This window comes from Toxorhynchites rutilus, chromosome 2 (assembly GCF_029784135.1).
Source record: "Toxorhynchites rutilus septentrionalis strain SRP chromosome 2, ASM2978413v1, whole genome shotgun sequence".
In the NCBI taxonomy this organism is placed as follows: Eukaryota; Metazoa; Arthropoda; class Insecta; order Diptera; family Culicidae; genus Toxorhynchites; species Toxorhynchites rutilus.
In genome coordinates this window covers 340,936,802-340,953,221 of record NC_073745.1, presented here as the reverse complement: position 1 = coordinate 340,953,221, position 16,420 = coordinate 340,936,802, and the positions used below count along the sequence as shown (strand labels likewise).

The 16,420-nt window shown below is 40.4% G+C and overlaps 1 protein-coding gene across 3 annotated transcripts in view; it reads right to left on the bottom strand.

Moving 5' to 3' along the window:
* Positions 1-1,673: 1,673 nt before the first annotated feature.
* The window catches only part of LOC129766640 (acid sphingomyelinase-like phosphodiesterase 3b), a 259,803-nt gene continuing 245,056 nt past the window's right edge, over positions 1,674-16,420 (bottom strand). For all 3 annotated transcript variants that reach the window (XM_055767217.1, XM_055767218.1, XM_055767219.1), the window contains one exon: positions 1,674-4,809. In XM_055767217.1, coding sequence (XP_055623192.1) covers positions 4,407-4,809 — 403 coding nt within the window. In that variant the 3' untranslated portion in view covers positions 1,674-4,406. The remainder of the gene's footprint in view (positions 4,810-16,420) is intronic.

The window sequence follows — 16,420 nt, the reverse complement described above, 5'->3', positions numbered from 1 at the left end:
AGGGGCGTTTTCCTTTCTTCGACTTGTACTGTGGCGTGTTATTTGGCATAAGAATCTCAACACTAATAAAGAATGTCGCAAGTAATACTACGTTGAGACGGCGAAGTTCCTCTAGGGACGTTAGTGCTATTTAAGAAGAAGAAGAAGAAGAATAAGAAGAAGAAGAAGAATAAGAAGAAGAAGAAGAATAATAAAAAAAAGAAGAAAAAGAAGAAAAAGAAGAATAAGAAGAAGAAGAAGTGTCCTCAAGTATTATTTTAACCAACAAAAAACTTGCAAAATGTTTTTTTTTGTAAACTAATCATTATAAATAAAAGCCGTTTCTTCAAGAAAATGGTTGATTCAAAAGTATGTTTTTTACCGGTTTTACCGGTAATGAAATTTTAGTTACCGAATAACCGGTTATTGAAATTTTGGCACGGTAATGCAATCCCTACCCCTTACTTCATCAGTTTGTAACTATTCTAATTATGAATATTTTTTTCCCGTTCAATTTTTGTTTTATTGCTAAAAGATAGATGAACAAATAATGTCATAATGGATACTAAAAAATTCTTTGTTTTATTTATACGGGGCTCGTGTTTTTACACTAGAATACCCCTTCAATAATTGAAATCAGGAAATAAAAAATGGATGGGTTATATCTATGATATACCCGCAAGGTTGACGTAGAACTAACGTTGACTTAGTAATCAATTGTGTGTATTGATAATATTATTGATTGAATAGGTGTTATGTTCGTACCCGCTTTTAGAGTCCGTGTTAGGAAAACATATTTCAGAGTTCAAAAATTCATGCAGATATAGGAGTCTTGCATAAATCAAAAGTCGACCCAGTTATTAATGCTGTTCAGGTAACGCTCTTCATATGGTTTGACAGGGAACAGAAAAGATGGTAATCGGTCGGTGCAAGGTACTGAGAATACGGCACATTCTGAAGGAGCTCGCATTCAAGGTCTTGAAGTAAGGCTTTGACGACTTGTGTACCATGAGGGCTGACGTTGCCGTGAATGAGTATGGTTTGATCATGTTGATCAGGTATTTTCAGTCGAATAGCCTCATTCACAAATCGTTCCATGAAACGTGATTTTAGACGTTCGATGTCCATGTCGACATTTTTGAACGTTGCAAACCATTTCCGTGCTGTAGACCTTCTTCATAAATTTATGAGACTTCGCAAATGGCCCGGCCTGCTTCGGCAGCTTTTTGACCTCAATGAAAAACAAAGAAGAGCAGGTGTCGAAAATGTTGATTTTTGTCTCAAAATTAATAAAAAAATTTACAACTCAAAAATACAATTCACATAGTTTTGTAGAACAGAAAGAGTTCTATCAAACAGCAAACAAATCGTTGTGTGGATGCGATCTGGCGTAGTGGTAACATCCATGCCTCTCACGCTAAAGGTCACGAGATCAATTCTCACTCCCGACATTCTTCCAAAAATGGAAGTAAAAGTGACGAACCAGCCAAATGAGTTGAAAGTCACTATAATACAGATAAAAAAAAAACAAATCGTTGTAGAATAAAATAAATATATTGTTTGAAAACCTTACAGAAAAATGTCCTCACATACCATCACCATATTTTCCAGAAGACTTTCGGACTTCGCAAAACGTAACACACGCAACATTTACATTTTATTTAAAAACATTTATTTCATCATTGAATTTTTCTGATTACTTAAGTGTTCTTTTTTTTGTTGTTGTATGCCCACATGTTGTTTCTGCCACTCGCGGACATATCGTCAAATTTCTGTTGAATAATTATTTGCTATTTCATGCTTTCCTAGAGGGCGCGACTATCGATCCTTGAATGAGCGCTGATTAGAGAATTAGCTTCCCACTCATCTATAATGTTAAATAACGTCACATGACTTTGGATCGTGCCTCCATTTTGTTTTTGTTTTTGGTTTGTATGGGTTCGATAATAAAATTCTAGTTAATGGGATGTAAAATATGATCGCTTTCAAATAGTCAACAAATTGGTATAAGTGATTTCTGTTAGTCCTAGTTTTCCTTAAGTTTTAAGTTTTTCCCGCTCTTCCCTCTCTCTCTCTTGCGCTTTCTCTCTTTCCCGACGAATACCACGCGAATAATACTTTTATACACGCGCACTTACCCATTTAGCTAATTTTACATCTTTTACACTTTTCGCTCGTTTCGAGGAAACCCTAACAAAAATAAGCTTCCCAATTATTTAAGATTTCATTATGCTAAACGATGAATTAGTATCATATATATTTTACATGTTTATCGCCAGTCGTTGTAAAAATTACATTTTCAACCATTCCCACTTCATTCATTTCACACTGTTCATTTTTTAGGCTCTTAATCGATCTCTTTTTTTATCACATTGAATTTCTTTTCTTTATTTTTCAGCGAAAAAAAAATAAAGTCTACATTCACCCTTTCATATCCCCCGCTATCTGAATCAACTTTTCTTCTTTCCCGAGTGTTTATTTAACAATTTATATCTGCTGTTTAATTTTCAGTCGATACGTTTATTTTTCTGTCCGCCTTCCCCATAACCCACCGCTTTCAGCTCTTTCGTCCATTGACCGACCGCCTTCTGTTTACTTAAGCTTTTTTTCCTGCTGCTTTCCTTCCACCCGCTATCTGTCTTTATGTTCCCGATTGCAATTGGTGTGGGTTTTTTTTTCACTGTTTTCTTCAGTATTTCCCGTTCACCTAAAACCCATTGGCAAGATTTATGAGCCACTTTTTTTTGCTGCACGCCACCTTCCTCACTCCTCGCTACCCCTCGGGGCCCGCGATACGGACCGATGAAACCTTTTCGCGTGTGGTTGTTTAATTTCATTGCGTTCCAAGCCATAAATGTTTCGCCGTTCTTCTTCCGAGGGCGCGACACGGAAAGGGAGGGGTGGATTGAATTACAGTTCAATTTCTTCGGGGGTGTTGTTGGGTTTGGCTCGGGAATGTAGTTGGGAATTCCAGCGCCAGGAGAATAATGCCCAATTGGGCGGGTTGAGGGGGAGGGATGCGCTTTCGTTATTTGGTGGAATTTGTCTTGCGCTCGAGTGGATGGAAAAATCATTCTGGAGAAAAAATGTTCTGGAGAACACAATGATCTACAATGGAAAATGTCGGACCTAACACAGAGATGGCACAAATCGGATATGTTGATGATGTGCTCAAATGAAATGTTGTGAAATAAGAAAACAATTTTAGATTGGTTTGGAAGTGAATAAACTAGTCAAATGGATTAAATAGCAACTGTGGAAGCAAGTTCTACTTCACAGATAGAATCCATTAACGATTAGAAATCCGAGATCGTGTTCTTCTGTCGATCGAAAAAATTAATTGAACAAACTCGATTGGCTGTGTTTGGACTACCAATGATCCCATCAAAATATCTAATTGTGTGGGGAATAAGTTGCAGCAAACATACAAAAACAAAAACTATCACTCACCATTACTCCCATTTTGACCTACCAATCATCCGGATGAAACCAAATAAAGCCACAGAACGAAAAACATATCAACCCTCGCGAGGATTGGCCGGGATCGCGCTCGGAAGCACACGGGAAAACAACAAAATGTAAATCCCAATCCTTGAGAATCAACATTCCAATTACAGCGGACAAACAGAAGTGAAGCGACTTTATTCCCTCTGGATCCTTCGGATATGGTGGCTGGAGTTCGGCTGGATGCTGACCGGGGCTCCCGAAACCGTTGGCGATGATGCTGATAATGATGATTACGAATACACGATGATTGGACGTAAATGAAAAAAAAAACAATACGAAAACGCACGCAACGTTTTTATAAGTTCGCCATCCGGAATCTGGTTGGGAAAGTGCGAGAGGTTTTTTTTGCGTTTTCGTTCACCGAACAGGCGGGCACGTGTGAATCCGGGCTGAAATGTGAGCCTCCCAATATATGTGGGGTGCCAACGCACATCGGAACAGGAAAGCAACAGGAACAGGGGAGGAATGAATCGAAAGCCATCGCTAATAGCAGCAAGGCCGCAGTAATCCCCTTTTCCCACAGTCTGGCACTTTTCCGTTATCGTTCAACAAAAAATTGCTGGCATAAATTTGTTTAAATTTTCCATTGTCCGACATCGATGTTAATTTTTTCCGAGAGCCCCCGAACCCGACCAGAACCACGGAAGCCTTGTTTTATTTCGCGCTGTTGTTTCAGGCTCTCGTTCCGTTCATGGGCCGTCATGCCAAGCGGTAATACAGCGGCCCATGATAACGGTCATGTTTCACATCGACTATCGCCTCGGCTGTGAAGTAAGAGTTAGCGGAGTGTGGCAAAACAAACCCAACAGAAAAAAAAAATCTTATCATTCATAAATAGTTCAAATATTTCGCTTACACACTTTCGCACACGATATAGCCCACCAAATAACCACCAATATAAGCAAATCACGTCAAATTTTCTAGTGGCACCGATCCGTGGGAAACGCTGATGAGCTTCTAACAACGGTGGAGAGTGACGCACATGTCACCACCAGAGCCGCGGCTATGCTGCCACTGCAACTGATTAGCAGCGAGCAGAGGGCTTTTTCGAGTTGATCCACAACAGACGGAGACCAGCAGCAGCCACCGATGAGCATTATGAGAAGAGCCATTAGAGGAATGATCATTCCGCCGCCACCGATGCCACCGAAGCCACCAATTCGGCAGACAGTGGCACTGTTTTTGGACGCCAACGCCATGGCCGTTTCCAGGCAATTGCGAAAATCGCGATAATCCAGTCGTGTTATGGCACAGTAGTGATTGAGCAGACAGGCGCCCTCACAGGGCTGCGTCGTGTGGCGAACCGAGTTGGCCCGGTAGTATCTGGAATGGGGAGTAATGGAAAAATATTATTGATTGTTTTGTGTTTTAAGGCTGACAAGCAGACTGGTGTAGGGATTTGTATTGAATTCAAATGTGTTTTCTACTACAATTCTTAAAATAACTGCGCGTGTTGCAAAACTATATTAGGATAGGATGTAACTCCTATAACATAATCATGTAGAAGTGCCGAATAAAAGTTCCAAATATCTGAATATTAGGGAACACTTGATTTTTTGTGATAGACATTGCCAAACTGAATCCCTCGCCAGATGAAAATCGAAAAAATTATGAGAAAAATCAGATTGCTTTTTTCCCATCATTGCACTATGGTCCAGGAGGTGCATTTAAGTGGAAATTAGCATCTAGAGCTCGTCAGTGATTCTCTAGACAAAAACTATCGACAAAGTTGTTACATATAATAGAGCGCTCATTTTTATGTTATCAAAAATAGGGTGACCAAAATTTACGATGAAATGAAAAATCTAACTTCCTTATCTTTATCGATAGAGGTAAACATAGTTCGACAATATTGTAGCTCTGGTTATTTTAAGTAACTTTGTGGATGAATATTTCTTTCTATCTCTTCAAATAACCGATATAACGCTTTTTCTCTAGGTTGAGTTAGGGTTACCATGAAAAAAAAGGTTTTTTTGCTCTAACTTTTATATGTAAAATTCTACATCAAAACTGTCTTTGAATGATCTTTAGAGCTTTCCAATCCACGCATTTTACGGTGCATCGCTGTTCAATCCATAGCTGAGCGTCTTTTGGAGTCGGACATTATCCTATCAATCGGAGATTTTAACCTTCCGTATTTACGATGGAGTTTTGACGATGACATCAATGGATACATTCCTTCAAATGCTACTTCTGACATCGAACTTGACTTCACGAACGTGATGTTTGCTCAAGGCTTGAGACAAATGAATGGTTTCACAAACGTAAATGACAGACTCCTCGACCTGGTGTTTACCAATCTCCCAGAGTTCCTCGATATTATTGTACCATCTTCACCGCTATTACCTGTGAATAATCATCACGCTCCGTTTATTTTATTACTTGACGTACGGGTTGTCCCAACTTCAACGGACGAGTCTGAAGAATGCCTCAAGTTCGACTTTTCTTCATGCGATTTTAATCTTTTGAATTCTGTGCTTGCTGAAATTGAGTGGGAACGAGTTTTGAACAACGATTCAGTAGATCAGATGTTGTCAAACTTTAACGAATTTATTCATGATGTCTTCAGTCGCCATATCCCTCGAAGAAGAAGAGTGTCAAGCTCCGTTTACAATAAACCTTGGTGGACTCCTGAGCTACGAAATCTTCGCAACAACCTCCGCAAGGTGCGTAATCGTTATTTCAATTCGAAGAATGAGACTGACAGAGCTAGACTTCGAAATCTTGACTTGGAATACAAGAGTCTCCTTTCTGAAACATTTAAAAACTACCTGCTAAGAATTCAGGCAACGGTTAAACAAGATCCTTCAAGTTTTTGGAGTTTCGTCAAGAAAAGAAAAGCAAGCAGTAATATCCCTGGTTCGGTTAGCTACAATGAGACCGTTTCTACCACAAGTTCAGAGACCGCCAATCTGTTTGCTGCCTTCTTCGAAAGTGTCTTCAGCAAAGCATCACCGGTTCAACGTCACGATCGTTTTGAGGAAATACCAATCCATAACATAAACCTACCGTGCATTTAGTTTACTCCAGAGGAAGTGAGGAGAGGTCTCGAGGATCTTGACCCCAAAAAAGGACCAGGTACAGATAACATACCGCCCGCATTTTTAAAGAACTGTGCCTCTTCGCTTGCCAAGCCCATCACTGCTGTTTTTAACCGTTCGCTCTCGCACAGAATATTCCCGACCGCATGGAAATCAGCGTACATAGTGCCAATCTACAAATCAGGTAGCTATACCTGTGTTGAAAACTACCGTGGTGTGTCAATACTCTGTACTCTCAGCAAGGTTTTTGAGAAGCTTGTTCACACAGTTCTCTACCGAGTCGCGACTCCCATCATCTCCAGTAGTCAGCACGGATTTGTGAAACACCGTTCAACAACATCGAACTTAATGTGCTATGTATCAGCGTTGTCACTTGAATTGGAATCGAAGCAGCAGGTTGATTCAATTTATATAGATTTCGCGAAGGCTTTTGACACAGTACCGCATAAGCTGATCGTTGATAAAATGGGTCACACTGGATTTCCCTCGTGGATAACGGAATGGCTCTATTCGTACCTGTCAAATCGTAACGCATACGTTATGGTCAATTCTGTGTGTTCCAGAACTTTCGACATTCCTTCTGGCGTACCTCAAGGCAGTGTTCTCGGCCCTCTTATTTTTATTATCTTCATCAATGACCTTTGCCTGTTACTCTCCTCATCCAATCTTTCGTTTGCCGATGACTTAAAACTATTTCGTGTCATAGTTTCACCAGATGACTGTGCTGCTCTGCAAAACGATATAAATCGTTTGCTTGTCTGGTGTGGCGACAACGGAATGCGAGTTAACTGCAAAAAATGCAAAGTGATATCCTTCTCCCGTTGCAGTAACGTTTTAATCCATCAATACAACATGGAATCAGTTGCCTTAGAGCGTATCAATTCAATGTGCGATCTCGGTGTTACTATTGATTCGAAGCTAAGATTTCATGAACACATCAACATTATAACAGCTAAGGCGTATAAAGGGTGTGTCACATCAAATTGCATCACGGAAAAAACGCTGTAGAAATTTAATTTTTAGGAATTATATCTTCAGCTTTCGCTTATAATCAGATAAGAGTGTATAGATCACGTTGGCCATGCTTCACTGTCAATTTTTCGTAAATTTGGAAAAATGTCGAACGAAAAAGAGCGTCGTGAATTAATCCTGTGCACTCATTTCGAGAATCCGGAGTTGTCACATCGGGACATCGGTAAGATGCTGGGAATCGTCCAATCCACGGTCAGCAGAGTACTAAAACGATACTTCGAGAACCTAACCATCGACCGGAAGGTGAAGAACGGCAAAAATGGATGCTCCGTCAGTGAAAAAGATCACAAGCGCGTAGTTAAGCAGTTTAGACGTGATCCAACAAGTTCGGTCCGGGATGTCGCCAATAAGCTGAATTTGTCAAGTTCATTCGTCCAGCGGACCAAGCAGCGGGAGGGCCTGCATACATACAAGGTACAGAAGGCTCCTAACCGCTACGAAAGCAAAACATGGTGGGGAAGACGCGAGCCCGAAAGCTGTACACCGAAATGCTGACGCAGCCGCATTGCCTGGTAATGGACGACGAAACCTACGTCAAAGGCGACTTTCGTCAGCTGCCGGGCCTGTTGTTCTTCTCCGCAGAGGACAAATTCAGCGTTCCGGAGGAGATTCGCATACAGAAACTATCCAAGTTTGCCAAAAAGTACATGGTGTGGCAAGCGATCTGCTCTTGCGGAAAGCGGAGCGCCCCCTTCGTGATGACCGGCACGGTAAACGGGCAGGTTTACCTTAAAGAGTGCCTACAGAAGCGCTTACTACCACTATTGAAGCAGCACGAGGGCTCGACCATCTTCTGGCCGGATCTCGCTTCGTGCCACTATTCATAGGACGTGTTGGAGTGGTACGAAGCCAACGGGGTCACCTTCGTGCCAAAGGAAATGAACCCGCCCAACGCGCCGGAGCTTCGCCCAATAGAGGAATATTAGGCGATTATGAAGCAGGCCTTCCGGAAGAACCCAAAAGTTGTCAAATCGGAGGCGGACTTCAAGAGAAAATGGATTTCTGTTCAAAAAAAAACTACAACCTAACGTTGTACAGAACCTTATGGACGGGGTAAAGAGGAAGGTGCGAGCATACGGGCTTGGGCTCGAAGTATGAATAAAAAGAAAATGCCAAAAGTTGTTTAATAGTTTTTATTTTACTGCCTAAAATTTTCAAAAGGATCGGTCTGCTGGGCGAATTTCTACAGCGTTTTTTCCGTGATGCAATTTGATGTGACACACCCTTTACAGTGCTTGGTTTCATCCTGCGTCATACATCTGAATTTACTGATGTTTATTGCCTCAAGACGCTATTTTGTTCGCTTGTGCGAAGTATTTTGGAATATGCTTCCCCGGTTTGGTGTCCTTTCCAAGTTACACAGAGTCTTGCGATTGAGAAAATTCAAAGAAAATTCGTGCGTTTCGCTTTGCGCTCTCTCCCGTGGAACGATCCGGTCAATCTACCCTGTTATGCTGATCGTTGTAAGTTGATCGATTTGGAAACACTTTCATCGAGGCACACTAAGTCACAAAGGCTGTTTGTTTTTGATGTTTTAATGGGTCATGTTGACTGTCCTAAGCTCTTGGAACAGATTCCATTGAATATTCCGCCTCGTCGTTTTCGAACGTCTCCATTATTAGCAATTCCTTACCACAGAACAAACTTCGGTTACAACAGTAGTTTCGATTTTTGTTTGCGTTCCTTTAATGTTGTTTGTAATGAATTTGATTTTCTGTTGACAAGAAACGTGTTCAGTGCTAGGATTAGAGATTTTGTATAGTTAGTTTTAAGTCAGTCTGTGCGACGTAGTCGAAGATGATGTACTAAATAAAAAAAAAAAAAAAAAAAAAAAACTTGTATGTATCTTAATGCTACTCAAAGTTATTGATGTTTTTTCCCCGAAAACACGACCTTTTCATTTGCTTGTCGTTCTTTTTGGGGCAAACATAATAAAAAATTATTGATAGCATTTTAAAGAGCACATTTGACTCTACATAAGGTGAAACTTTCAAAAGAGTGTTATTTTTTGTATTTGAGTAAATTAAATTTGAAATTATGAGTTTTTGCATATAAATGAACAAGTTGCAATTTTTAAATGCATATAGTAAGCGTAGACTTTAAAGCAGCATCACTTCAGTTCAGTCTTATAGCCACTCAACATGGAGGTTCAAAGAAGACACATTGTTGATTTCCTTTTTTGGTGGACGAAATATAGAAGACGTTATACAATTATTACGAGAAAAATTTCTGACTATTTTCTTTTTCTACAATAAAATATATTTATTGTATAAAAAGAAAAGCGGGGACCCACAAATTATCAAATGCTTCCTGAATAGAAACCGTATGAAGATCAACTCGGGGCTCGACGTGTTATTTTTTAGTAATATATTGACATATTTTACTGGCGATGAGTTGATTGATGACTCATCGCCAGTAAAATATGTCAATATATTACTGTGCTCTGTGCTCTGTGCTCCCGTGGCCGAGTGGTTAGCGTCATAACTAACATGCCGGGTGTTCGGGTTCGATTCCCGTTCTGGTCGGGGGAATTTTTCGTCAAAGAAATTTCCTCCGACTTGCACTGTGATCACGCGTATTCTAGAACTTGCCACTCAGAATGAATTCAAGGCGTGTTATTTGGCATAGAAATCTCAACTAAGTACTAATAAAAATGACGCAAGTAATACTACGTTGAGACGGCGGAGTTCCTCTAGGAACGTTAGTGCCATTGAAGAAGAAGAAGAAGAAGAAGAAGAAGAGTTGATTGATGACATTATTTTACCAAACTTTTGTTGTTCCTATTGTTTTATTCAAATTTATTTTTATTTATAATCTTCCGTATGTACATATTAACCTGTTTTAGTTGTTATAATTGAAATTAAATTCATAGTAATAAATAAAAATCATACAAATAAAAAACTACAAAATCAAATGCTTAGCATTTTCCGGAATCAGAAGATCGGAATACTCTGGTGTTTGCCTATTACTAAGAGATAATACTGGATCCAAAGCTGTTGCGAAGCCTAGTTCTTCAGCAGAAAATTTTTCTGTAAAAAACAAAAACAAAAATGTGTCTTCTTTGAACCTTGTAACAGTTGCTACAACTGTTTTCATCATGTGATATTTTTGGATTATTTATTTACTTATTTATTATTGGTGTGCATATTTATTGAGTGTTGTTTATTTATTTACAATATTTTTGTGTATTTATAATTATTTATTTATTTATATATATATGAAGCAAGATGCACACGAGGGGATGCTTTGGGGAAATTGTCTTCGGCTGAGCTTGAGCACTGAATCGCGAGATACCCTGTGGTTTATCTGAGGACTACATTGTTCTTCGACCATTTTTGCCAAGAACTGTCCGACATCGCGGAACCATTGTGTGTTTTGTTCGCGATCGCTAATTTGCCATCATTTGTTCCTAGTTAGCAAACAAACGCTCAATAAAATTTAACTGCGGTGCGGTGAGGAAACTTGTGTCCTCACCGCACTCCCCAGGTACCCTGTTTTGTCCATGTGCACATGTGATGTCCCCATAGTTTAAGCAAAAGTAAATGTACAAATAAATTGTATAAATGTAAATCGGTAGTCATTTAGAAAGTTTTCCGTCATGTCGTTTGTTAGGAATAAAAATCGTTAGTATAAATGTGAGCCTGTGATTGTTAATTTTTATTTTCATAAAAATTTCACGTTATCCGTATATCGAGGTTAATGTCTGGAATTCTTGTCGTCAGCATTTTTGTTTCCCAGATGGCCGTGCCAGTCTTAGCTCGTACAGCTCGACCGTTCTCCGATCCTTATAAAAGGACACAATTTAGGCCTGCGTGTCAGGTCTCTAGCTGGGCAATCGAACACGGCGATTGGTCCTCGAAAGAGGTGGCGCTTAAGCGAGGATCGCGACAATCGCTTAAGAGAGGACGGGTGGGAACGCTAATATCTTAGCCTTCTTCGAGCTGGCCGTAGGTTCCGGGTTGTCTTTTGAAACCCGGTCCGCTACAACCTCCATGTTGAGTGGCTACAAGACTGAGCTGAAGTGATGCTGCTTTAAAGTCTACGCTTACTATATGCATTTAAAAATTGCAACTTGTTCATTTATATGCAAAAACTCATAATTTCAAATTTAATTTACTCAAATAAAAAAATAACACTCTTTTGGAAATTACACCTTATGTAGAATCAAATGTGCTCTTTAAAATGCCATCAATAATTTTTTATTATGTTTGCCCCAAAAAGAACGACAAGCAAATGAAAAGGTCGTGTTTTCGGGGAAAAAACATCAATAACTTTGAGTTAGATATTAAGATACATACAAATTATGCACCGTAAAATGCGTGGATTGGAAAGCTCTAAAGATCATTCAAAGACAGTTTTGATGTAGAATTTTACATATAAAAGTTAGAGCAAAAAAACCTTTTTTTTCATGGTAACCCTAACTCAACCTAAAGAAAAAGCGCTATATCGGTTATTTGAAGAGATAGAAAGAAATATTGTTCCACAAAGTTACTTAAAATAACCAGAGCTACAATATTGTCGAACTATGTTTACCTCTATCTATAAAGATAAGAAAGTTAGATTTTTCATTTCATCGACAATTTTGGTCACCCTATTTTTGATAACATAAAAATGAGCGCTCTATTATATGTAACAACTTTGTCGATAGTTTTTGTCTAGAGAATCACTGTCGAGCTCTAGATGTTAATTTCCACTTAAATGCACCTCCTGGACCATAGTGCATTGTGATACAGTGCTTTGACATAGTAATCGTTTAAATGATAAAACTTTTAATTGCTGAAATTCAACGAGGGATGCAAATAGTTTTTGAAAAATATCTTGAAAAACGCATGTGAAAAGTGGCCACGTAACCAAGAAACAATCCAAATAAAGTTCATTTTTTAAACATTCAATTGTGTTTGTCTGTGTTTTCTTTAATAGGTCATATGTGTTGTTAATCATTGCGCTACTGTGTTCATAGCGTTCACGCGTTATGTAGAGCAACTAGGGGAAGTGGGGGCATAGTGGTCACCCTAAGGAATATGACCATTTCCAGCGTCCACATACCGCTTTAGTGCTTGTTTTTCGAAGAATATTATAGTTCAACTCATTGTTCATTCGCTATCCAACTCTTGACGAGTAAAGTTCAGTGTCGGTATTGTGCGTTGCCACTTTTGCTATTGTGCTATTGGTACGAGTGAATCGTGTACGAGTGAAGGTCATTGCTGTCCGCTTTCGACCTGACCTTTTGTTAAGTGGAACGAAGGAACAAAGGAAGCAGCGTTCTTGCAGCGAGCCGGATTGCGGCTGTTGAACTGATTCGGCATAACGGGATCGCCATGGCGTGACTGTCGCAAACGGGATTCATCATCACGTGGCTGCGTAAGCTATTCTTGCGCTATTGTGTTGTCTCCGTAGCGCGTAGTCTCTCCCTGATTAGGGCAGTAGAGCGCATTATTGGAACAACTTATATATTAAGGTACACATATTTATTATTAATATTATTATTCAATACATTTGTTCATTGTTTGATATTATTATCATAATTTTTTTTTGCTATTTTTTTTTTAAGATTATTGTTAAAATCAATAATAATTTAGAAATAAGACAGAAATTTTTGTAAAATGGAGAATAGTGGAGGATCTCCAGAGATGGAGATCTCCGATAATGAATCTCATACAAGATCTGGGAAAAAACATAAACGAGTCCCTCATAAGGAAGATAATTCTTCTGGGGACGAATCCGCTCATCCTACCAAGCCCCCCTCTAAGAAAATTGCAAGCCTCCCTTCTCAACCCACTGTTACTTCCACTCCCCCTCTCCCATCATCGATTTCGCTTCCCCCTTCTGATGCTTCCGATCCAACCCAATCCTCGTCCTCGTCCTCATCCTCATCCTCGTCCTCGTCCTCGTCCTCGTCCTCGTCCTCGTCTTCCCCCTCTGTTGTCTCCGCTCCACGTGTCAGAGTTTATCCAGAAGATGCACCTGGAACTGGCCCTTGGGTTGTTTTCCTCCGGCCAAAACCGAAAGGAAAAACCTTAACGTGATTCAGATCATGAAAGATCTGGCCAGATACACTTCTGTATCTGAAATTCGCAGGGTTAGACCGAACAAATTGCGAGTTGTCGTGAATGAACGGAAACACGCAAACGAGATTGTTGCTGATCAACATTTCACTCTCGAATATCGAACATTTATACCCTCCCATAACGTAGAAATTGAGGGAGTGATAACTGAAACGGGTCTGACGAGCGAACAAATAAAAGCAGAAGGAAAAGGCAAGCTCAAGAAGCTCCGCTCAATGGAAGTGAAAATCTTGGACTGTCGCCAACTCGGGAAACTTTCCCATGATGGGGACCAAACTAAATTTACGCCGTCCGACTCGTTTCGAGTCACCTTTGCTGGTGCCGCCCTCCCTGACTACGTTATGGTGGACAAATTGAGACTACCTGTGCGACTCTTCGTGCCAAAGCCCATGACTTGCAACAAATGCAAGTCAGTTGGTCACACTTCGGATTATTGTGCCAACAAGGAGCGCTGTGCCACTTGCGGAGAGCAACATGAGGGGAAATCCTGCAGTGCGACTGAGCATTAATGTCCATATTGCAGGGGATCCCCACACGAGCTCTCAGTTTGTGAAAATTACAAGAGTCGCTGGGAGAAACAGAAGCGCTCTTTGAAGGAACGCTCGAAACGCACTTTTGCGGATATTTTAAAGGGCGCTTCTCCACTGGCCCAACAACAACAACCAATCAACACACAAAATGTCTTCGCCACGTTGCCCGTTGACGAAATAGAAGAGGACACAGCTAACGGGGGCACACCGTTCATTTTCCAAGGGAATCCCCGGCGCAAAAATGTGACCACTCCCAAAGTTCAAGAACAAGTCCCGCCGGTGATACCCCCTGTTAGCTTGCCTAAAAAATCGAGTGCAGCGGACAAGCAAAATCAGGTTCCTCCTGGTTTCCGTGGGAATAATTCACCTTCGAATGGCCCAGCACTCGAGGGGACATCAAAAACCCCAACTGTCCCTGTTATTCCGTCCAGTTCAACTTCCCAATCGGGATTTATAAAGTTGTCTGACCTTTTGGATCAAATCTTCAAGTGTTTTAATGTTTCCGACTCCATCAGAACCATTGTCATCTCAATGCTTCCAGTGTTAAAGACAATTTTGCAGCAATTGATGCAAACATGGCCCCTCCTTGCAATGATTATCTCTCTTGATGTCTAATTTAAATAGAGAGGTCGGAGATATCACTGTTTTACAGTGGAATTGTCGTAGTCTTATCCCTAAATTGGATACATTCAAATTTTTAATTCATAAGTTCAATTGTGATGTTTTTGCTCTGTCCGAAACTTGGCTTTCTTCGCGAGATGATCTCTCTTTCCACAATTTTAATATCATACGCTTGGACCGTGATGACAGATACGGAGGGGTACTATTGGGGATCAATAAGTGCCACTCATTTTTTCGAATTGACCTTCCACCTATTGGAGGGATCGAAGCTGTTGCTTGTCATGCAAACATCAGAGGTAAAGACCTCTGTATTGTCAGCTTGTATTGGCCTCCGAGAGCTGCGGTTAGCCGCAAGCAACTTGTTGACATGTGCTCACTCCTTCCTGAGCCACGATTGATCTTGGGGGGAACAGTACGACGACAATCGTTCACTGTTGATATATGACCTTTGTAACAGCTTCAATATGACCGTTTTGAACACTGGGGAAACAACACGTGTACCTAAACCTCCTGCTAAACCAAGTGCTCTTGACCTCTCGCTTTGCTCGAATTCACTATCGTTAGATTGCAAGTGGAGTGTAATCCAGGACCCCAACGGTAGTGATCACTTGCCAATCAAAATTTCCATCACCATTGGGTCGAATTCTTCTGAATCTATAAACATGGCATATGACCTCACAAGACACATTGACTGGAAAAAATATGCGGACGAGATTGCTCTAGCCATGAATTCCAGAGATGGTTTGCCTCCATTGGAGGAGTATAACTTCCTTTCTCGTTTGATCTATGACAGCGCAGTTCGCGCTCAAACGAAACCCATCCCAGGTTCCACCATTTCCCGAAGGCCTCTCAATCTATGGTGGGATAGCCAATGTTCCAAGCTTTATGTAGAAAAATCGAATGCATTTAAAGCTTTTCGGAAACGTGGAACCCCTGAAAATTTTCAAACGTATTTAACCCTTGAAGATCAATTTAAAAACTTAATCAAAGGGAAAAAACGTGCTTATTGGCGAAATTTCGTGGGAGGTTTGTCACGAGAAACGTCAATGAAAAAATTATGGAAAGTGGCTCGAAACATGAGAAATCGCTCTTCAACGAATGAAAGCGAAGAATATTCACATCGATGCATTTTTAATTTTGCACGGAAGGTTTGTCCTGATTCCGCTCCTGTGCAAAAAATTGTTCGAGATATACCACAAGATAGGTGCGATCTTGATTCCGAGTTTTCGATGGTAGAATTCGCTCTTGCTCTGCTCTCATGTAACAATTCTGCTCCGGGATCGGATAGAATTAAGTTCAACTTGCTGAAAAACCTCCCTGATGTGGCGAAACATCGCTTGTTGATTTTATTCAATCGGTTTCTGGAGAATAATATTGTTCCAGATGATTGGAGACAAGTACGAGTTATAGCTATTCAAAAACCCGGAAAACCCGCGTCCGACTTCAATTCTTACCGCCCAATAGCAATGCTGTCTTGTATACGGAAATTGTTGGGGAAAATGATCTTGTTTCGCCTTGATCGATGGGTTGAAACGAATGGCCTACTCTCAGATACACAATATGGGTTCCGCAGGGGCAAGGGGACGAATGATTGTCTTGCGTTGCTTTCTTCAGAAATTCAAATGGCTTACGCCGAAAAAAAAAC